Here is a 23213-nt window from a genome sequence, read left to right as displayed (position 1 = left end):
TAAAAGTTCATCGCAAACCAACCTGTGGTTGGGTGGTTAGAGGGATGGTGGTATCCCAAGCCACCAGGGTTCAAGTCCTGATGCTCAAATTATTCCTGGATTTATTTATCCTCAGCCCACCAGGATTCAAGTCCTAGACTTGACACTAGTGCTTGCATTTTTTTTCTAAACTTATTTCAGGCCTTCTGGCAATGTGCATTCAGTGGGAGGAGACATCCCCGTTGATGAGAATTCATCAATCTCAAGATGATGTGCTAGTCCAGTCTCCCTGCGGTGCACATATGGGTAGGCTGGCATATGGATTCTCCATGTTTCTTAGGTCGGTTAGGATTCCTGTAAATCATAGACCCCCGACACCTTTATAATCAAGGGGAGGGCTAGTCCATAAACATCTTACAATCTATCACTCGATACATGCTTGCACCTTGTACACCCCTATCATCACACAATACAATACGAGCATGATTAGGGCTTTACCTCCACTTCGAGGCCCCAAACCTATGTGAGCTAGTCGCAACCCTCTATCGAGGGGTCTTTCGGAGTTTACACTGATATAGATGCTTATAGGAGAAATTGTCACTTTGTTATGCAACTTTTGATACAAGTCTTCTACGAAAACCATAGTGTCGCCTTAAAGTCACAGTCATAATAAATGATAAAATTTATATATGAATATATTATGCATCAAGTGGTGAATGCATGGATTATAGGAAAATCATATCTTTTGTCATGTACTTTTTGATACAAATGCTCCATGAAAACCATATGGCACTCTTTGCGGCAATGTTATCTTAGCAATAGGATCATACTCAAATGTTTGTGTGTTGATGATGTGCACCTACATAATGAGAAGAACAGTATTAAATATTTACTATGGCCATGAAGGTAGCATACACTTTCCTGTCAGTATTCAATCTTTTCTAAAATTGATAATATGTTTCCTTCGGTCCCAATTTTTGTTTCTGAAGTATTTGACTCTTGGTGATAATTGTATGTGTTAAGGTGTTAAGCAAAAATATAGAGTAAATAGGTTCAACATTTGTTGAAACACCTCTAATATCTATGCTCGTAGCTAAATGATCGGATGCCTATCATTACAAAGCATCGAATGTGCTAGTTTCCATAAAACAATAATTTCTACATGGACATTATAGTAGAATAGCCCAAGAATGTTGAATCTAATGAAAACTTACTTTTGATTTATTTGTCCCCTCATCATGCACAAACGAAACTATCCAACCGTCATCTTCGTTTGTACCATTGACCTTTGGCACAAAAGTTGCTCCAGAGCAGAATTGATTTCTAGCAAGGTGATGATACTTAACCTTTATGTGGTCCTCTTGGCCTTTGTTCTTTAAGAGTTCCGGATTGGAAGTTAATTTCATTTGAATATAGTAATTTCAAATGATGGTCCAAAATGAATAGCTTGTTTGTATATATCATAATTACCTTGGTGGTTGCATCCTCTTTCTCATGAAGACAAAATTTTGCAAAACCTCCGAATTTCGGTCGTACTACATGATTGAGAATAATATTAAACTATATTGCATGAAGTTTGCATGTGATGGACATTTTGATTAAATAACATTGCATTGTGACTAATAGATGACATTTATTGTATTGACCCCACACTATTGGTCCATATTATCTCTAGTTTTTATTCAGCAATGGTCTTTCATCTAATTAAAGCAAACAAGGCCCGAGTTGATTTAGTTTGGTTGTATTATTGGCCTTCCAGTTTCTTCATCTAGGAATATAGCTATGAAATATTTTCATGACAATATACTCATACAATCTATGTGCCCACTTTGAAGATTCAGAAAGGTAGAGTCAAAACACTTCTCTTCCATGATCCTAGGACAATATTTGCTTTTGACTAGACAGACAGATGCACTTCACCTATCTATGTTGATACTTTAAAAGTTTGATGTGGCCAAATCAGTGTAGGGTGACTACCTTATTCATGTTTTGTATTTGTTCTATATAGTTTAGTTGTGTAAAGAGAAAAAAATATCATCTGTTTCATGTATTAATATATTTTAAAATTAATCGGGTCATATCCTTCGGTTTCTCATATATGATGCCACATTTAAGAATGGATGGAGTGTCAAAGAAACATTGTGGGAATTACATTCAAGATTTCATGGCCAACTAATATTTGTCTTCACATGTTGGATTTATGGCTCATCATGGGAAATGTGATACCTTGGGTAGTCAACTGCCATAACCATTTATTATTCTACACCCATTGTGCCTGAATGGCATCCAAATTAGCATGTGTTTTTTGACAAGTCTCTGTGTAAGTTAGGACAAGTGACTGATGTATGGACAATAATCGCTATTTTATATCTATTTCTCAAGTTTGAATGGAAGTTCCATATATTAAGTAATGTACTGATGTATGTTTAGCAATACCTATTCCTGGACCACCTGCCAAATTTGCAGGAGAATCTGCCACTTGAGCATATGCATACTTGTGAGGCAAGCCAACATATTTGTCATTCATTACTGGGAATTCCAGGGCAACCTCTTTTCCAGTTAAGTATTTGCCTACAACTGCCTTTGTTTTCAAGTTCAGTCTCCACTCATACAAGCGAGAAAAACATTCCTCGGTTAGTCCTTGATTGAATTTGATCCTTGGCCCCAAAATGATAGAAGCTGGCACATGAAATCCCCTCACAACGACCTATTAAATCATTAGACAAGGAAAAATTATAGCATGGATGAAATATCCATTAATATTTAGATAGACATATGTTGTAGAGGTGTTGCAACCAGCCATATGACACATTCGAAGGGGAAAACCATGGGTGAATCATGGGAAAGGGTGGCATGATTTGGGAACAACCACTGTGGCTAGTGTGCGGGAGGGGACATGGTTTTGAGGTAGGATTCACCTTTTGTTCTTTCTTGATTGCTTGATAAAAGAAATACATATTGGTTTAGTAGTTCTAGTACCACTATATGGGACGGGTCAACTTGATCCAAAAACCAAGTTAACTTACTAATTAAAAATGATTGTTTCCTAAGTCCATGTACGTGTACAATGGCTGATAATATGATATTTTATTATGCATTCCACTCCACCTATAGAAGTTAAACGAACATGTTATACAATTGAGTATCTTTTTCTCTTATCTTGAGTAATTAATGTTTGCATGCTCCTAAAATTGTAGGATCGTTAAAGTTAAACTAGAAACCATGTAATTGATGGAAGACATATCGTACAAAGTATACAAATGTCATGTCTTTATTACTAGGGAATCATCTCTTAGCAAAGATAAGGCATGCCGCTTTTTCCATCTCTTTCTCTTCTAATTCAGCAATCATCATACATGGCATTCCTAAGATAACACTATTATATGTGCCAATATTACTCCAAAAATAAAGCACTAAATTAATAAGAAAACTTGTCTCTTAGCCTCTTGTTGCGGGGGCTCTAGTACCACCAGCTATTTGTGGCCTAGTCGGCATCCCATGATAATTATGGGGTACTCGTACCTTTCACTTATCTTAGAAAATTTTGATTCAGGCATTTTTTTCCTTAATAGGAAATAATAACGACTTGTTGGGTTTCGTAGTAATTTCAAAAAATTTCCTACGCGCACACAGGATCATGTGATGCATAGCAACGAGAGGAGAGTGTTGTCTACGTACCCAACGCAGACCGACTGCGGAAGCAATGACACGACGTAGAGGAAGTAGTCGTACGTCTTCACGATCCAACCGATCAAGCACCGAAACTACGGCACCTCCGAGTTCGAGCACACGTTCAGCTCGATGACGATCCCCGGACTCCGATCCAGCAAAGTGTCGGGGAAGAGTTTTGTCAGCACAACGGCGTGGTGACGATCTTGATGAACTACAGCAGCAGGGCTTCGCCTAAACTCCGCTACAGTATTATCGAGGAATATGGTGGCAGGGGGCACCGCACACGGCTAAGGAATCGATCACGTGGATCAACTTGTGTCAACTTGTGTGTTTAGAGGTGCCCCTGCCTCCGTATATAAAGGAGGAGAGGAGGGGAGGCTGGCCGGCCAAAGAGGGAGGCGCAGGAGAGTCCTACTCCCTCTGGGAGTAGGATTCCTCCCCCCAATCCTAGTCCAACTAGGATTCCTCGGAGGGGAAGGGAGAGAGGGGGGCCGGCCACCTTCTCCTAGTCCTAATAGGACTAGGGGAGGGGAAAGAGGCGCAGCCACCTTGGGCTGCCCCTTTCTCCTTTCCACTAAGGCCCATGATGGCCCATATGGCTCCCGGGGGGTTCCGGTAACCTCCCGGTAACCCGGTAAAATCCCGATTTCACCCGGAACACTTCTGATGTCCAAACATAGGCTTCCAATATATCAATCTTTACGTCTCGACCATTTCGAGACTCCTCGTCATGTCCGTGATCACATCCGGGACTCCGAACAACCTTCCGTACATCAAAATGCATAAACTCATAATATAACTGTCATCGTAACCTTAAGCGTGCGGACCCTACGGGTTCGAGAACAATGTAGACATGACCGAGACATGTCTCTGGTCAATAACCAATAGCGGGACCTGGATGCCCATATTGGCTCCTACATATTCTACGAAGATCTTTATCGGTCAGACCGCATAACAACATACGTTGTTCCCTTTGTCATCGGTATGTTACTTGCCCGAGATTCGATCGTCGGTATCCAATACCTAGTTCAATCTCGTTAACGGCAAGTCTCTTTACTCGTTCCGTAATACATCATCTCACAACTAACATATTAGTTGTAATGCTTGCAAGGCTTATGTGATGTGTATTACCGAGAGGGCCCAGAGATACCTCTCCGACAATCGGAGTGACAAATCCTAATCTCGAAATACGCCAACCCAACATCGACCGTTGGAGACACCTGTAGTACTCCTTTATAATCACCCATTTACGTTGTGACGTTTGGTAGTACCCAAAGTGTTCCTCCGGTAAACGGGAGTTGCATAATCTCATAGTCGTAGGAACATGTATAAGTCATGAAGAAAGCAATAGCAACATACTAAACGATCAGGTGCTAAGCTAATGGAATGGGTCATGTCAATCAGATCATTCTACTAATGATGTGACCTCGTTAATCAAATAACAACTCATTGTTCATGGTTAGGAAACATAACCATCTTTGATTAACGAGCTAGTCAAGTAGAGGCATACTAGTGACACTCTGTTTGTCTATGTATTCACACAGTATTATGTTTCCGGAAAATACAATTCTAGCATGAATAATAAACATTTATCATGATTATAAGGAAATAAATAATAACTTTATTATTGCCTCTAGGGCATATTTCCTTCAGTCTCCCACTTGCACTAGAGTCAATAATCTAGATTACACTGTAATGAATCTAACACCCATGGAGCTTTGGTGCTGATCATGTTTTGCTCGTGGAAGAGGCTTAGTCAACGGGTCTGCAATATTCAGATCCGTATGTATCTTGCAAATCTCTATGTCTCCCACCTGGACTAGATCCCGGATGGAGTTGAAGCGTCTCTTGATGTGTTTGGTCCTTTTGTGAAATCTGGATTCCTTTGCCAAGGCAATTGCACCAGTATTGTCACAAAAGATTTTCATTGGACCCGATGCACTAGGTATGACACCTAGATCGGATATGAACTCCTTCATCCAGACTCCTTCATTTGCTGCTTGCGAAGCAGCTATGTATTCCGCTTCACATGTAGATCCCGCTACGACGCTTTGTTTAGAACTGCACCAACTGACAGCTCCACCGTTTAATGTAAACACGTATCCGGTTTGCGATTTAGAATCGTCCGGATCAGTGTCAAAGCTTGCATCAACGTAACCTTTTACGATGAGCTCTTTGTCACTTCCATATACGAGAAACATATCCTTAGTCCTTTTCAGGTATTTCAGGATGTTCTTGACCGCTGTCCAGTGATCCATTCCTGGATTACTTTGGTACCTCCCTGCTAAACTTATAGCAAGGCACACATCAGGTCTGGTACACAGCATTGCATACATGATAAAGCCTATGGCTGATGCATAGGGAACATCTTTCATATTCTCTCTATCTTCTGCAGTGGTCGGGCATTGAGTCTTACTCAATTTCACACCTTGTAACACAGGCAAGAACCCTTTCTTTGCTTGATCCATTTTGAATTTCTTCAAAATTTTGTCAAGGTATGTGCTTTGTGAAAGTCCAATTAAGCGTCTTGATCTGTCTCTATAGATCTTAATGCCTAATATGTAAGCAGCTTCACCGAGGTCTTTCATTGAAAAACTTTTATTCAAGTATCCCTTTATGCTATCCAGAAATTCTATATCATTTCCAATCAGTAATATGTCATCCACATATAATATCAGAAATCCTACAGAGCTCCCACTCACTTTCTTGTAAATACAGGCTTCTCCAAAAGTCTGTATAAAACCAAATGCTTTGATCACACTATCAAAACGTTTATTCCAACTCCGAGAGGCTTGCACCAGTCCATAAATGGATCGCTGGAGCTTGCACACTTTGTTAGCTCCCTTTGGATCGACAAAACCTTCTGGTTGCATCATATACAACTCTTCTTCCAGGAATCCATTCAGGAATGCAGTTTTGACATCCATTTGCCAAATTTCATAATCATAAAATGCGGCAATTGCTAACATGATTCGGACGGACTTAAGCATCGCTACGGGTGAGAAGGTCTCATCGTAGTCAATTCCTTGAACTTGCCGAAAACCTTTTGCGACAAGTCGAGCTTTGTAGACAGTAACATTACCATCAGCGTCAGTCTTCTTCTTAAAGATCCATTTATTCTCAATCGCTTGCCGATCAACGGGCAAGTCAACCAAAGTCCATACTTTGTTCTCATACATGGATCCCATCTCAGATTTCATGGCTTCTAGCCACTTTGCGGAATCTGGGCTCACCATCGCTTCTTCATAGTTCGTAGGTTCATCATGATCTAGTAGCATGACCTCCAGAACAGGATTACCGTACCACTCTGGTGCGGATCTTACTCTGGTTGATCTACGAAGTTCAGTAGTATCTTGATCTGAAGTTTCATGATCATTATCATTGGCTTCCTCACTAACTGGTGTAGGTGTCACTGAAACAGTTTTCTGTGATGAACTACTTTCCAGTAAGGGAGCAGGTACAGTTACCTCGTCAAGTTCTACTTTCCTCCCACTCACTTCTTTCGAGAGAAACTCCTTCTCCAGAAAGTTTCCGAATTTAGCAACAAAAGTCTTGCCTTTCGGATCTGTGATAGAAGGTGTATCCAATAGTTTCCTTTGGATATCCTATGAAGACGCACTTCTCCGATTTGAGTTTGAGCTTATCAGGATGAAACTTTTTCATATAAGCATCGCAACCCCAAATTTAAGAAACGACAACTTTGGTTTCTTGCTAAACCACAGTTCATAAGGCGTCGTCTCAACGGATTTTGATGGTGCCCTATTTTAAAACGTGAATGCAGCTGTCTCTAATGCATAACCCCAAAACGATAGTGGTAAAGAGATATCATAGATCACACCATATCAAATAAAGTGCGGTTACGACGTTCGGACACACCATAACGATGTGGTGTTCCAGGTGGCGTGAGCTGTGAAACTATTCCACATTGTTTTAATTGAAGACCAAACTCGTAACTCAAATATTTGTCTCCGCGATCAGATCGCAGAAACTTTATTTTCTTGTTACGATGATTTTTCCACTTCACTCTGAAATTCTTTGAACCTTTCAACTATTTCAGACTTATGTTTCATCAAGTAGATATACCCATATCTGCTCAAATCATCTTGTGAAGGTCAGAAAACAACGATGCTTGCCATGAGCATCAGCACTCATTGGATCGCATACATCGGTATGTATTATTTCCAATAAGTCAGTAGCTCGTTCCATTGTTCCGGAGAACGGAGTTTTAGTCATCTTGCCCAAAAGGCACAGTTCGCAAGCATCAAGTGATTCATAATCAAGTGATTCCAAAATTCCATCAGTATGGAGTTTCTTCATGCGCTTTACACCAATATGACCTAAACGGCAGTGCTACAAACAATTTGCACTTATCATTATTAACTTTGCATCTTTTGGTTTCAATATTATGATTATGTGTATCACTACGATCGAGATCCAACAAACTATTTTCATTGGGTGTGTAACCATATAAGGTTCTATTCATGTAAACAGAACAACAATTTATTCTCTTACTTAAATGAATAATCGTATTACAATAAACATGATCAAATCATATTCATGCTCAACGTAAACACCAAATAACACTTATTTAGGTTCAACACTAATCCCGAAAGTATAGGGAGTGTGTGACGATGATCATATCAATCTTGGAACCACTTCCAACACACATCGTCACTTCACCCTTAACTAGTCTCTGTTTATTCTGCAACTCCCGTTTCGAGTTACTAATCTTAGCAACTGAACTAGTATCAAATACTGAGGGTTTGCGATAAACACTAGTAAAGTACACATCAATAACATGTATATCAAATATACTTATGTTCACTTTGCCATCATTCTTATCCGCCAATCACTTGGGGTAGATCCGCTTCCAGTGACCAGTCCCTTTGCAGTAGAAACACTTAGTCTCAGGCTTAGGATCAGACTTGGGCTTCTTCACTTGAGCAGCAACTTGCTTGTAGTTCTTCTTGAAGTTCCCCTTCTTCCTTCTGCCCCTTTTCTTGAAACTAGTGGTCTTGTCTACCATCAACACTTGATGTTTTTCTCGATTTCTACCTTCGTCAATTTCCGCATTACGAAGAGCTTGGGAATCGTTTCCGTTATCCCTTGCATGTCATAGTTCATCACGAAGTTCTACTAACTTGGTGATGGTGACTAGAGAATTCTGTCAATCACTATCTTATCTGGAAGATTAACTCCCACTTGATTCAAGCGATTGTAGTACTCAGACAATCTGAGCACATGCTCACTAGTTGAGCGATTCTCCTCCATCTTTTAGCTATAGAACTTGTTGGAGACTTCATATCTCTCAACTCGGGTATTTGCTTGAAATATTAGCTTCAACTCCTGGAACATCTCATATGGTCCATGACATTCAAAATGTCTTTGAAGTCCCGATTCTAAGCCGTTAAGCATGGTGCACTTAAACTATCAAGTAGTCATCATATTGAGCTAGCCAAACGTTCATAACGTCTGCATTTGCTCCTGCAATAGGTCCGTCACCTAGCGGTGCATTAAGGACATAATTCTTCTGTGCAGCAATGAGGATTTAACCTCAGATCACGGATCAAATCCGCAACATTGCTACTAACATTTTTCAACACAATTTTCTCTAGGAACATATCAAAATAAACACAGGGAAGCAACAACGCGAGCTATTGATCTACAACATGATTTGCAAAATACTACCAGGACTAAGTTCATGATAAATTTAAGTTCAATTTAATCATATTACTTAAGAACTCCCACTTAGATAGACATCCCTCTAATCCTCTAAGTGATCACGTGATCCAAATCAACTAAACCATAACCGATCATCACGTGAGATGGAGTAGTTTCATCGGTGAACATCATTATGTTGATCATATCTACTATATGATTCACGCTCGACCTTTCGGTCTCCGTGTTCCGAGGCCATATCTGCATATGCTAGGCTCGTCAAGTTTAACCTGAGTATTTTGCGTGTGCAAAACTGGCTTGTACCCGTTGTAGATGGACGTAGAGCTTATCACACCCGATCATCACGTGGTGTCTGGGCACGACGAACTTTGGCAACGGTGCATACTCAGGGAGAACACTTCTTGATAATTTTAATGAGAGATCATCTTATAATGCTACCGTCAATCAAAGCAAGATAAGATGCATAAAAAGATAAACATCACATGCAATCAATATAAGTGATATGATATGGCCATCATCATCTCGTGCTTGTGATCTCCATCTCCGAAGCACCGTCATGATCACCATCGTCACCGGCGCGACACCTTGATCTCCATCGTAGCATCGTTGTTGTCTCGCCAATCTTATGCTTCCACGACTATCACTACCGTTTAGTAATAAAGTAAAGCATTACATCGCGATTGCATTGCATACAATAAAGCGACAACCATATGGCTCCTGCCAGTTGCCGATAACTCGGTTACAAAACATGATCATCTCATACAATAAAATTCAGCATCATGCCTTGACCATATCACATCACAACATGCCCTGCAAAAACAAGTTAGACGTCCTCTACTTTGTTGTTGCATGTTTTACGTGGCTGCTACGGGCTTAAGTAAGAACCAATCTCACCTACGCATCAAAACCACAACGATAGTTTGTCAAATAGACTCCGTTTTAACCTTCGCAAGGACCGGGCGTAGCCATACTTGGTTCAACTAAAGTTGGAGAGGCAGTCGCCCGCAAGCCATCTCTGTGCAAAGCACGTCGAGGGAACCGGTCTCGCGTAAGCGTACGCGTAAGGTTGGTCCGGGTCGTCTCGTCCAACAATACCGCTGAACCAAAATATGACATGCTGGTAGGCAGTATGACTTGTATCGTCCACAACTCACTTGTGTTCTACTCGTGCATATAACATCAACGTCATTAACCTAGGCTCTGATACCACTGTTGGGTTACGTAGTAATTTCAAAAAATTTCCTACGCGCACACAGGATCATGTGATGCATAGCAACGAGAGGAGAGTGTTGTCTACGTACCCAACGCAGACCGACTGCGGAAGCAATGACACGACGTAGAGGAAGTAGTCGTACGTCTTCACGATCCAACCGATCAAGCACCGAAACTACGACACCTCCGAGTTCGAGCACACGTTCAGCTCGATGACGATCCCCGGACTCCGATCCAGCAAAGTGTCGGGGAAGAGTTTCGTCAGCACAACAGCGTGGTGACGATCTTGATGAACTACAGCAGCAGGGCTTCGCCTAAACTCCGCTACAGTATTATCGAGGAATATGGTGGCAGGGGGCACCGCACACGGCTAAGGAATCGATCACGTGGATCAACTTGTGTCAACTTGTGTGTTTAGAGGTGCCCCTGCCTCCGTATATAAAGGAGGAGAGGAGGGGAGGCTGGCCGGCCAAAGAGGGAGGCGCAGGAGAGTCCTACTCCCTCTGGGAGTAGGATTCCTCCCCCCAATCCTAGTCCAACTAGGATTCCTCGGAGGGGAAGGGAGAGAGGGGGGCCGGCCACCTTCTCCTAGTCCTAATAGGACTAGGGGAGGGGAAAGAGGCGCAGCCACCTTGGGCTGCCCCTTTCTCCTTTCCACTAAGGCCCATGATGGCCCATATGGCTCCCGGGGGGTTCCGGTAACCTCCCGGTAACCCGGTAAAATCCCGATTTCACCCGGAACACTTCCGATGTCCAAACATAGGCTTCCAATATATCAATCTTTACGTCTCGACCATTTCGAAACTCCTCGTCATGTCCGTGATCACATCCGGGACTCCGAACAACCTTCGGTACATCAAAATGCATAAACTCATAATATAACTGTCATCGTAACCTTAAGCGTGCGGACCCTACGGGTTCGAGAACAATGTAGACATGACCGAGACATGTCTCTGGTCAATAACCAATAGCGGGACCTAGATGCCCATATTGGCTCCTACATATTCTACGAAGATCTTTATCGGTCAGACCGCATAACAACATACGTTGTTCCCTTTGTCATCGGTATGTTACTTGCCCGAGATTCGATCGTCGGTATCCAATACCTAGTTCAATCTCGTTAACGGCAAGTCTCTTTACTCGTTCCGTAATACATCATCTCACAACTAACATATTAGTTGTAATGCTTGTAAGGCTTATGTGATGTGTATTACCGAGAGGGCCCAGAGATACCTCTCCGACAATCGGAGTGACAAATCCTAATCTCGAAATACGCCAACCCAACATCGACCATTGGAGACACCTGTAGTACTCCTTTATAATCACCCATTTATGTTGTGACGTTTGGTAGTACCCAAAGTGTTCCTCCGGTAAACGGGAGTTGCATAATCTCATAGTCGTAGGAACATGTATAAGTCATGAAGAAAGCAATAGCAACATACTAAACGATCAGGTGCTAAGCTAATGGAATGGGTCATGTCAATCAGATCATTCTACTAATGATGTGACCTCGTTAATCAAATAACAACTCATTGTTCATGGTTAGGAAACATAACCATCTTTGATTAACGAGCTAGTCAAGTAGAGGCATACTAGTGACACTCTGTTTGTCTATGTATTCACACATGTATTATGTTTCCGGAAAATACAATTCTAGCATGAATAATAAACATTTATCATGATTATAAGGAAATAAATAATAACTTTATTATTGCCTCTAGGGCATATTTCCTTCACGACTAACTTGGGTTCAATCAAGGTTGTCCTATTTTAAAGGAGGTGCAGTTGTTTGAGTAAAAAAATCAGGAAAAGAAGTTTCCCCTAAAGTATTTCTCATTCTCAAAGTAATTCTGGACTAACTTGACGTCTAATTTTAAAGGAGTTTTAATTGTTGGAGTCAAATAAACACAAAAAAAGAAGCCTCCCACTAAAGTCTTTGTTGGACAATGTCACCTATATCATGTCTCATACTACAAGCCTTCATTTACCTTTGTTGTCTCGAGCGCTCCCATAGGAGGTTGGATCTCAACTTCCGTCCAAGAATTGGTTCAGTTTGTGCCCAATATGTACCTTACCAATTTTGTAGCTCGGACCAAAACATTGATCGTTGTTTGGATGGTTCCCAACCTTTGTCATGCTAATGGATATTTACCAACTAACTACATTTGGACAACTCTTGTACGCAGAAACCTTGTCAAACATGTTTTTCTAGTCAAACATATGGTGGGGCAGCCTTAGGAAAGGACGAAGCACATACTACGATCCTGAACTCTACCATTATGATGTTTTCTCCCCTTTTGGGATTTAGCATGTTGTTGATAGTGACATCCCAACATGATATCATTAAGGGATTTGACAAACATGTAGACCTCATTGATTCGAATGTTTTTGTAGGATTTCAATAGTTAGAAAGTTTCCTGATGGGGTTTGTTTGATTCCTAGGATTAGAATCCATCTCAATGTTTCCTATGGGTCACTTTGTACTATATTCCAAATGAAAAATTTCATTGAGTCTAGACTCTTGGAAATTGAATTTATATCTATGACAACTATAACATGCACCTACCGCTCAATTTTTTTGCATGTTTTCCTTTTGGTTCAATCAAAGAACTTCCATTCCTTATTCATATGTTTTCAATTCTTGTAGGAAACAACATGTATTGGCATCCAATTCCCACATTTTTGTAGTCATGACTTTTGGGTATTCCTTGAATCAAATAGGTTCATAACTTCTTGATCATTGAGGGATCTATGGTATGTAGTAAATAGAAACCAAGTGTTCCTTTAGGGTGAGAAAATGAAATTCCAGAGATATTTAAGACTATAGTAGACTTGTGTCTACCTTAATATACATCATCATAAAGTATATTGTGATGCCTTTACATCTACATGAAGTATATTGTGATTGCTTATATATTTGTACCTCATCTTCTTCTTCAAAGCAGTTGACAAGATGGATCGTGCAAAATGGTTGTACGTAAAACCATGCTATCGAGTTTGCATCACCATAACGGGGCATGACACCTATTCTTGCATAGCTATCCTTTTCGAATTCAATCAGCCTACATGAGGGACATATAAATGATAAATTAGACACTTGATAATATTTTTGGATTAAAGACGAATTTTGTTATTAGTACTTACGGAGCACCTTTGAGCAACCTTTCCTTGTTGATTGTAAGTGGAGAATCTAAAATAATGTTGTACCTACACTCACAAGTTGATATTTGATTCCATCAATTTTTTTTGTTGGCATGACTAATGTAATGTACCAGAAATTGCATCTTCTTTTGCTAAATCCTCGACTGTCTTTATGCACACGAATCTTTCTTTTGGTGAATATATCATCTAAGACAACCAATTAATTATAAATAATTTGTTCACGTATAAATATAAATGAGGAATTTATCCACCATTCGCTAATATGTATATTGTTTATGACATTCTTATCCATGCGCAAAAGTTTAAGCCCAAAAACCCATTCCAAAAATTTATGTCCCAAAAACTTTTCCACACTCATGTTTTGCATGGGAAACTATTTTATAGGCAATATTTCTTCTAGGACGTGAATGAACCAATAAATCCATAAATCATTTTCCCTCGCGGTGGCTCCTACCCAATGTGCATCCTCCGACTCAATCTGTATCCCCCGCCCTTCCTAGTGTAAGCTATCCGAACTTCTAAATTTTAAAATTGACCTATGGGTGTGCCGCTTCATATCTTGCAATAGCTCTCCCATATGTTCAGAAGTTATGCAAATGCAACAATGTCTTCTTTCTTGTTTTTTATCTCCGCAATGTTGCAAATGCATTGGTTGTATGTTACTAATCACAATCCAATGCAGTTGCATCCGTTTTAAAAGTTTCCATTTGTTTCTATGTGTTTGAGGTTTAATTTGTGCAATTTGACATTATTGTGTGTAGAAGGGCTTGAAATATGGACAATTTCGTGGTGATGTAACGTTGAATGATGACAAAACTGTATTATATGATATTGCCTTCTCGATGATAAATGAGAGTATCGAAGTGGATGAGCAGATGTGGTTGATATTGAGTCTCCAACAATCAAGAAGAAGCATTCAAGATTTTCCAGTTACAAAGTAGAGGAGGACGAGAAATTCTATATGCATGTATGAGTGCCTCCCTTGATGCCTCTATTTTCACTGAACAAATCAAAGACACATTTAGATGAGGATTCGGGAGTACTATCACCAAACTGTGAAAGGTGAGTCCAATAGAACAGAAATTTCAGTACCATAGTGTTTAGGTACAATTAAAGATTGTTGGAACTACTGCTTGGGTCATGTTGATCAAGTGGGTTGTATACCTCCAAGTGATGTGGCACTTAATGTGCATCAAACATGTACTCAAGAATTATACAAGAAATGGAACACGAGGAAGCAACAAAAGCCCTTTACTTTCTCACATTATGGGGCTATTCAAAGAAATGAGAAATGGCATGTGATGATACTTGGAAGGCAACACAAATGAGGTCAAGATTGATCATATAATCTTCTATCTTTAGGAGGAAGTGAGGGTGTTGATGAGGATATGATAAGAAATCCTAGTCCTAGATCTTGTCCAGATGGGAGGAAAAAAAGAGGGAGAGGAGAAGTAATGGTGTAGAGATGGGATTTACATGGAAACACTCAAATGAATGGTAGAGGCAAGGAATGAGTTAGTCACCAAAAGGAAGCACATGAAGTTGTCAAGGTGGGTGGTGCTCAAAGAGAATCAAGGTTATTTCTATGGCACAAATGAGAAGACTGAGGAGAGGAATGCAAGTGTGGATGACCATATGCTTGCTATTGAGGAGGGGGTTCAAGCATGAGTCCGAGAAAGAAATAAACAAGAGGAAGGAGCAAGAGAAAACGGTCATGTTCGTGATGGATGAAAATGAAATACACCGTTGGGACTCACCCATGCTGAGATTTTGGCTTCCAAAATACCAAGATCAATGTTATATGGTAGTGGTTGTCGCATTGGGAGGGGGGCGGGCGATGTGATTTGATTTATGAACTATGTTGCATGTGGTCGCTTTTGGGTGAACCATGTAGTGTGATGATGAATTATGCTCTATATTGTTGCTTTTGGTAGGATTGCTGTGAAAATTGTGGTTTGAATTTGAATAACAAAATGAACTTTAAATGTTGTTAAAACATATGCATTAGAAATATAAAGTTTTAAATAAATATTTTATCAAAATGAGATTTATGTACGCAAAATGATGTCAGAAATATCAAGGAAATTACCAGTGGGAATTAAGCTTAAGTAATGGATTAGATGCCCATGAATTTTTGGAATTAGGTTTTGGAAATGAGTTTTTCGGAAATAAGTTTTTGGATGGGTTAGAGTTACCCTCAAGGTGTTATGCCACTCGGGCACTTTTTTGTCTTTGAAGTGAGTTGTACCACGAATATTCATTTCTGAACTCGGGCTCATCTGCTCTGGTGAACAGTAAAATAAAAAATATATTAGAAGAATATGAAAAAACTGGAATTCTTTTGTCAACTAAGGCGCTCAAATGCGTGATGTCCGTGCAAAGTTTGATCTTGTTTGGACATCTGAGGAGCTCGTGACAAAAAAGACAAAATCGGCCCGAAACAGTGCGTGAATAGTAAGTTTTCTCACATACCCTAATGCTTTTTTTGCTGAGAGCTACTGAGATGTCCAAACACCACCAAATTTGGCACGAACATCACGCACTCGAACATTTTCCATGATACAAAATTCAGTTTTATTTTTATTTTTGTAGTATTTTTTTGATTTTACTGGTCTTCCAAGGGAGCAGATGAACTTGGGAGCGAAATTGTTGTGTCCGTTGTACGAGGCCTTTGTCAAAGCTTGTTCAAGTTTCTCTACCTTTCCAATCAAATAAAGAAACACAAAGCTCCTATGATTTTCTCGGAAAAAAAGGAATGGCCAATAAACTCTAGGAGAAGGGAGCCACCCTAAAGACCTCACCATACTAGTATAACTTATTATTATATTAATTTTCATTGGGAAATAGCTTCAATGAATTATTTTGATGTGCAACAACGTCTGCTAAAGTTCACTGGATGCTATTTTATCATGTTACCCTTTGCAACTTTCTTAATATTAAATGGAATAATTTACAAAATGTTAAATAAAATTGTATTTTCTCTATGGAAAATTAAAAAAATCTTGAGTAATCATCACACTAGTGAATCTTCTGTCATGGAAAAACTTACATTGTAGTGACTCCTATTTCATGACAATATGTGCATCTGTCTAACTCGAGAGCAACCTTCTGCTGTAGTTTGTTCCCGTCGGCTACAGATGGAGTATGGAATCAAATTCTGAGCTGATTTCTATTAATCACATAGAAAATGCAACAGATTTATAAATAGTGATACCTGAGACAACTCCAACCGTTAGAAAAGGCGCATCCAGGTTGAACCCGAAGATGACCAACTCTCCTGTTCCAGGGATTACCTATTCTCATAGACAACATCGATGACTTAAAGAAACATGGAAACGATGAAGCAATTAACTACACTAAATTTTTTTATCATCCTAAGTCCTACATGTCAAAATACTCTAGGTTCAATTAGGAGTCACGGACTTCATAAAAGACACTGAAATTTTGACATAAATGGATCTTGGAATTGTCTTTTTCTTGGCTGAATCCACCTACACTTTTGTTCGTAGATTCAAATAATGCTTCTCACGCTGCAAATCACACAATGAAAATTTTGGCACTGGGGATGAGCTATTTCAATGGCATTTTCGGCGCTTTGAGTTGCAATAAACATTTGCATAACACTTGCCAGAGTGTTGCTTGGACAATGAAATGGTGCTCAAATTAAAATTTAGTAGATTATGTATGTTATGTGTGAGGTTGTCTTATATCATAAGTTTGTAACAAGTAATTTGTTAGCAGAGCATGAAACATAGGGCAATAGCTCAACAGATTCAGTGGCGGGTGAGTTGTCTGAATTCCACTGGTTCCAAAATTATCATTACGATTCCACTCGGTAATAATATTGTTGGTGTTGTGATTCATCTAATATCGCTTTTGCATAGCTTCTAGTTTCTTTTATTCATACTTTATAGTGGATGACTATGTTAGGATTGTGCTAGTGAACGAGCGCATGTTATTTTGTCGTGGATTTCCACCGATGCTACTATAAGATGAGTGCAGATGTGGTCATGTTCCCTTATCACGAGAGACATAGTTCAGATCCATGAGCAAGACTTCAGTTTAAGTACCAACTCAACATGATAAATTCTCCAAAAAGAACTAGTGTAATCTGGTAATCAAACTAAAAATGTCTTAGAAGCAGTATTAATATGAATTGTACCATTTTTAAATTATAGTACATATAAAATTTGGTGCTGATTTAAAGTACATATTAGATTTGGTTAAAGTCAAACTTTGTAAACTTGGACCAAGTTTATTGATAAATTTATCAGCATTTACAGAACTAAATCAATACTCCCTCCGGTCCTTTTTACTCTGCACATTGGATTTGCCGAAAGTCAAACTTTGCTAAGTTTGACCAAATTTATATTAGAAACTATTAGCATCTATAATATCTAATAAATATAATATGAAAATATAATCCAAGATGAATCTAATGATATTGGTGTTGTTATGTGAATGTCTATAATTTTTTATATAAACTTGGTCAAAGTTGGATGAGATTGACTTCAGACAAACCTAATATGCAGAGTAAAAAGGACCGGAGGGAGTACTTTTAGATTCATTAAGAAATTTATTTTCACATGGTATATATTTGGTATTGTGAATGGTCACTTAATCTTCTATAAACTTGGTCAAAGTTTAGACAATTTGACTTTGAACAAATTTATATGCATTATAATTTGGCAAGGAGGGAATACGTGTTATGCTGGAATAATAGTCTTATTTTTTGCATGTAGAGGATATTCCTAAAAGAAAATACAAAATGATACAATGGAGGAATTTCTTACTGTTTCCGGTAAAAAAACAGTTTGTTGTCCTTCTTAACTAACAATATTCTCTTGCATGTAAACCAGAAGGCAACTAATAATATGCATTTACTTATTTTCGGTTAACACATTTTATGCCTTGTCTAATAAGTGATCACAGTACTATTTCAAATTATATGGTGTTGCTATTTGGTATCACCTCTAATGCATCACCATCATACACTTGACATGTGTGTGTATATTGATAAACTATCATTTTGGGAAAGTAAGCGGGTGGACAAACCTTGGGGTGCGCAGTGAATGGCATCTTCCATCCTCCATCAACATTCCAGCTACCCAGTGTGCCAAGACTACATAGGTCAATCTCATGGGGGTTATCATTTTCTGCTGCTGAGAAGACTCTCCCAGCATGCTCAAACACGCTGGTGTTGCTCATGTTCTTGAAAGCCTTTCCGAACCTCAACTGCTCATATGCGACATATTTCAGCATCCCATAACTACCCGAAGAAGGAAAAAAGTTGCCAATCATGTACTTACAATATTAAGGGTACCCGCTATGAGCATCGCAAGAGGGTCACCGTCGCTGGCAGGGAGGAAGCATGGTTTCTTCAGTCCTTTCTCAACCCTAAATGTATCGGATTGCACGTAGCGGTTGGTGTACTTGATCGACCATGTGTTGTTTTTGCTCTTGGTGAAGTACAAGGCGTGGAGCATGCCTTCTCCTTCGACCCAAATGTCATGGGACTTGCCAAAGATTGAGGTTGACGAGTGGAGGGCTCCAAAGAGAGGGTTTGAACCTGCATGCATGCATCCCACACCGGCATCATGACTTTTGATTCTGCTCCATGCATGCATGCATGCTTGTGATCTCTCAGTTATAGTGAGACGATAGGAGCATAGAAGGTTTACCATTTCTTATATAAACACCCTCTGGAAAATCTTCTGGAATCTCTCCCGCGATATCAAATATCTCTCGCATGTCGCCGATCTCTTTGACGGGTGCAAAATTACCCTGCAACAACGATTGAGGATTTTATTAATTCAATAGGTAGTTAAGCACTCACAAATCTTTCTAAATTTGGTCTCCTAAACATTATTCTGCAATTGTGTGATCTCCTCACTTGTTAACTGAGTGAAAGCAAAAGATGGATGTTGTAGTGTTTAGATTTTCCCGAAGAGGGTAAACCCCCCGGCCTCTGCACTGGATGCACACAACCCTACATATTTTTATTAGATACAACACTTGATGTTATCCCTAGCTACTTACCTCGGTGGGCCGTAAAGGTTGGCGACTTAACGTGAAGATGGTGCCCACAAATGCATCCAGCAGCCTTTGGGAGGCATAATTGAGAGCGTTTGATGATGCATCCCCAATTCTCAAAGCAAACTGCTGGTGAAGCTCCTTGAAACACACAAGACATAACAATATAAGCCTATATATATCTTTCGGCGCGTCCTGATCAAGTAGTGGGGTTCAGAGAGAGGCGAGAAACCTTTGCAGCCGATATGATCTGACGAGGGAGAGAAGTGGCGCTCGCGGAGACCGAGGAGGGCTGCCGTCGGCCGGCGCACATGCTTGGCTGAAGAGAGCAGCCATGGATGGAGGTCCTCATTTTTGGAGCTTGGGTCGTCCCTCTGGTGTTTGCTTGCTGCTACATACACGCATTAGCTTCCGGCCGACGTTTGTAGTTTTATACTACACCAAGCACATTCTCTGCAACGGAAATAGACCGCTTCCGCCTTGGTGGTAGACTAGGTACATGCATGGTCATCATGCGAGAAATGTCATCAGTACCAGCAATGCAGGAACGTGTAAACAGCTGCTACCCGAGGGCATGAGGACAAATGTGGTGCCGACTACTGTGGGTATGCTAAAATAATACTCTCTCCGCCCAAAATTTTTTATCTCAAACTTGTCACTTAAATCGATGTATTTAGTACTCTTTCTGTTCCATAATATAATACGTTTTTTGATTTTAGTGTAGTGTCATAAAACGTCTTACATTATGTGACGGAGGGACTAACTTTGTGCTAAATAAATTCATTTGAGAGACAAATTTTTACAGACGGAGGGAGTGTGTTGCCGAACCTGCCACTCTTCCACAACGTGAATGAATGAAGAGAATCAAACCATGTTGGTTTCCACGCGCAAATTGACGTCCTCAGTTGCAGCCTGCAATGAAGCTCATGCATGACGTACGGCTATGGAGATGCGTGCGTGTGCGGCCGGTCGCTGATTGGTCGGCTACCAGCTGTTTACACGTTCCTGTGCGCCATGTGAGCTGCACAATACGACTTCCGTTGGTCTCGGCCGTTTACCAGCATTATTTTTCTTGACTTCGTTGGTCTCGGCCACTTACTGTCAACCTTTTGTTTTACTTTTTAATTTCCCGTGCGTAGCCACGGAATATAAATATGTTTAAGCAAATGTTGGGCGTGACCGGCTCTCATTTAGACAAGAGTTCACAATGTCACAAACATTTGAAAACCACAAACCTTTTTTTTTAAACACGAACAAATTTTGAAACTTCAAATGTTTTTTAACAAGGTAAATTTTCTAAAAGAAAAGAAAAAAAAAGGAAAGAAAACCGACACTAGAAACAACAGGAAAAGAAAAGAAAAACATATCTGAAGCAGTTAAGAACCTTATGGAAGAAGGTTCTCAAAACCGGAACCAACATCCACCTTTCCTAGCTTTAAATGGGCCAGCCCAGCTCGATCGCTCCTGTGCGATTCAACAGCAGTTTGCCGCATAATGCAGCAAATAGGAAACCGCGTCTTACAACACGCAACAACCGAGTTACACACGTTCTCAAGGAGTTCCTTATTTGACGCTCATTGCCACGTTCTGTCGAGCAATCCCAGAAAAAAAAAGAGCAAGTTCTATGGAACAGGTCCTTTACCGGTCCTTGTGTAAACATCATTTTCGGGTTCCTCTATTACACAGGGAATGCACATTTTTATTGTATATTTTGTTCTTTGGTTTTGTCAGGTTTTCATCTTCGCGGTTCTTTTCTTTACTCGTTTTTCTTTTTCGTTTTTCCTTCTCCTTTTTCCTTTTTCGTTCCTATCCACCTTTTAAAAATTCATGACAAAATTTAAATACCAGAATAAATTTAAATGCATGATAATTTAAAAAAAATCATATAACAGTTATTTAAATATACCAAAAATATTTATAAACCAGAGAATTTATTTAAATTAGTGAATATTTTCTAAAATAAATGAATATTCTTATAATTACAGTATAGTTTTTAAGATTCAGGATATTTTAAATACAGGAATATTTTGAACAATAAACTACTTTTCTAAAATTTATGATAAATTCTGATTCATTTTTTATATTTGATCCTTTTTAAAAAAATCACGAATATTTTATGAAAATTTTAAAAAATTGATTCATGAATATATTTTAATATACAGTAAAAATTTCTAGGTTTTGTGAAGTGTAAATTATTGAACATTATTTTGAGCTTAAAATAATAATTTTCTTAATCTGTCAATGCAAATGTAGCAATCTGTTTTTTTCCAGAGAAAACCACTTTCACTGGATCAGAAGTGGCAGAGCTTCAAAGGAAAAATTGTGTGGGCCAGCCTATGGGAGCAAACCAAAATTTTCAATTTCTCAACTTACTATAAGTTTCAGTAGGCATTAGTGGTGCATATTATCAGTTTCGTTGGTCAGATGGTAGAATTTTCAAACTATTCAAAGTGCTATAGCCAACAACCTATAGGAAAATTGGCATCGACTGATAAATGGTAATTTTGAGTGGAAATGAAACTTACATGTGATACATATGCTTGCATCGATCATGTGTGTAAAGGGGATGAGGTGTAATGATACATTTTTAAGGGGTTAAACCAACCTTTATTACTCAAAGTCCACATGGTGTGTGATAGAGAATGGATCATGAGGAGATTCTAGTCATACATGACAGCCCTGATCTAAAGAATGAGCAAACTTGGCTAACCTATCGGCATCACTATTAGCAGCTATGCCCTCAAAAGTTATAATACGATAAAAAGCTAATAAATGTTGTCTAATCTCTGTGATGATAGCACCATAGCCTCCATGGCTTGCTCTCTGGATGTCGCTGACCACCTGCTTGCAGATAAAAAAAATTTACAGCATCAAATATTGAGCGAGAGATAGGCCTTCATGACATGCAATTGCCTCCAAAATCGCTGCATCTGCTATTCTATGCACTACCAGTGTTGAACTACCCACAAAATTGCTTGTGCTATCCTACCAACAGCCGCTGCCGCACCTCGGTTATGTATGTTTGACACTGCTGCATCTATATGGACTCTGCCGCGTCAGCAGACTCCGCCTCAGTCATCTCCGCCGCGTCAATAGACTCCGCTACCTCAGCCCCGACGGAAGAGAATGGATGTCGTTCCGGCGGCTAGTAGTACAACTGCGAAGAAATCCAAAGCAGGTATCATCAAGAAGGCTCCTGCCAAGTTACCATACAACATGACTGAGGAGGAAAGGAGATCGTGGTTGCCGGCGTGAAACGCCAGCTTGCACCAACCCATCCAGATCCAAAGGAGAAAATAGATCCGGTAAAAGCAAAGCATTGTCTGGATAACCTTACGCGACCACCATCGCCTCCGCCGCTATCAGACTATGCTCGCTCTATTGTCAAATCACATAAGGCACATCAGCGGTCAGGAAGTAGCAGTAGTGCAAGGGGGAAAACAATTCCCCAGCTTGGCGAACAGGAAAACCAATCG

The 23213-nt window shown here is 39.8% G+C and overlaps 1 protein-coding gene across 1 annotated transcript in view; it reads right to left on the bottom strand.

Annotated features, from left to right (window-relative positions):
* Positions 1 to 727: 727 nt before the first annotated feature.
* The window catches only part of LOC119292866 (carotenoid 9,10(9',10')-cleavage dioxygenase 1-like), a 68944-nt gene continuing 46458 nt past the window's right edge, over positions 728 to 23213 (bottom strand). The window contains exons 2-14 of the mRNA XM_037571545.1: positions 22408 to 22578; positions 19744 to 19878; positions 19386 to 19488; positions 19014 to 19273; positions 18760 to 18939; positions 16919 to 16997; positions 16754 to 16835; positions 13687 to 13749; positions 13466 to 13604; positions 2416 to 2686; positions 1450 to 1514; positions 1194 to 1352; positions 728 to 838 (exon numbers count right to left, since the gene is read on the bottom strand). Of these exons, the coding sequence (XP_037427442.1) occupies positions 728 to 838; positions 1194 to 1352; positions 1450 to 1514; positions 2416 to 2686; positions 13466 to 13604; positions 13687 to 13749; positions 16754 to 16835; positions 16919 to 16997; positions 18760 to 18939; positions 19014 to 19273; positions 19386 to 19488; positions 19744 to 19878; positions 22408 to 22578 (1818 nt within the window). The remainder of the gene's footprint in view (positions 839 to 1193; positions 1353 to 1449; positions 1515 to 2415; positions 2687 to 13465; positions 13605 to 13686; positions 13750 to 16753; positions 16836 to 16918; positions 16998 to 18759; positions 18940 to 19013; positions 19274 to 19385; positions 19489 to 19743; positions 19879 to 22407; positions 22579 to 23213) is intronic.

The sequence above is a fragment of the Triticum dicoccoides genome, chromosome 4B (assembly GCF_002162155.2).
Source record: "Triticum dicoccoides isolate Atlit2015 ecotype Zavitan chromosome 4B, WEW_v2.0, whole genome shotgun sequence".
Lineage (NCBI taxonomy): Eukaryota > Viridiplantae > Streptophyta > Magnoliopsida > Poales > Poaceae > Triticum > Triticum dicoccoides.
Note: the sequence above shows the minus strand (reverse complement) of the source record. Positions and strands in the feature narration are given on the sequence as shown.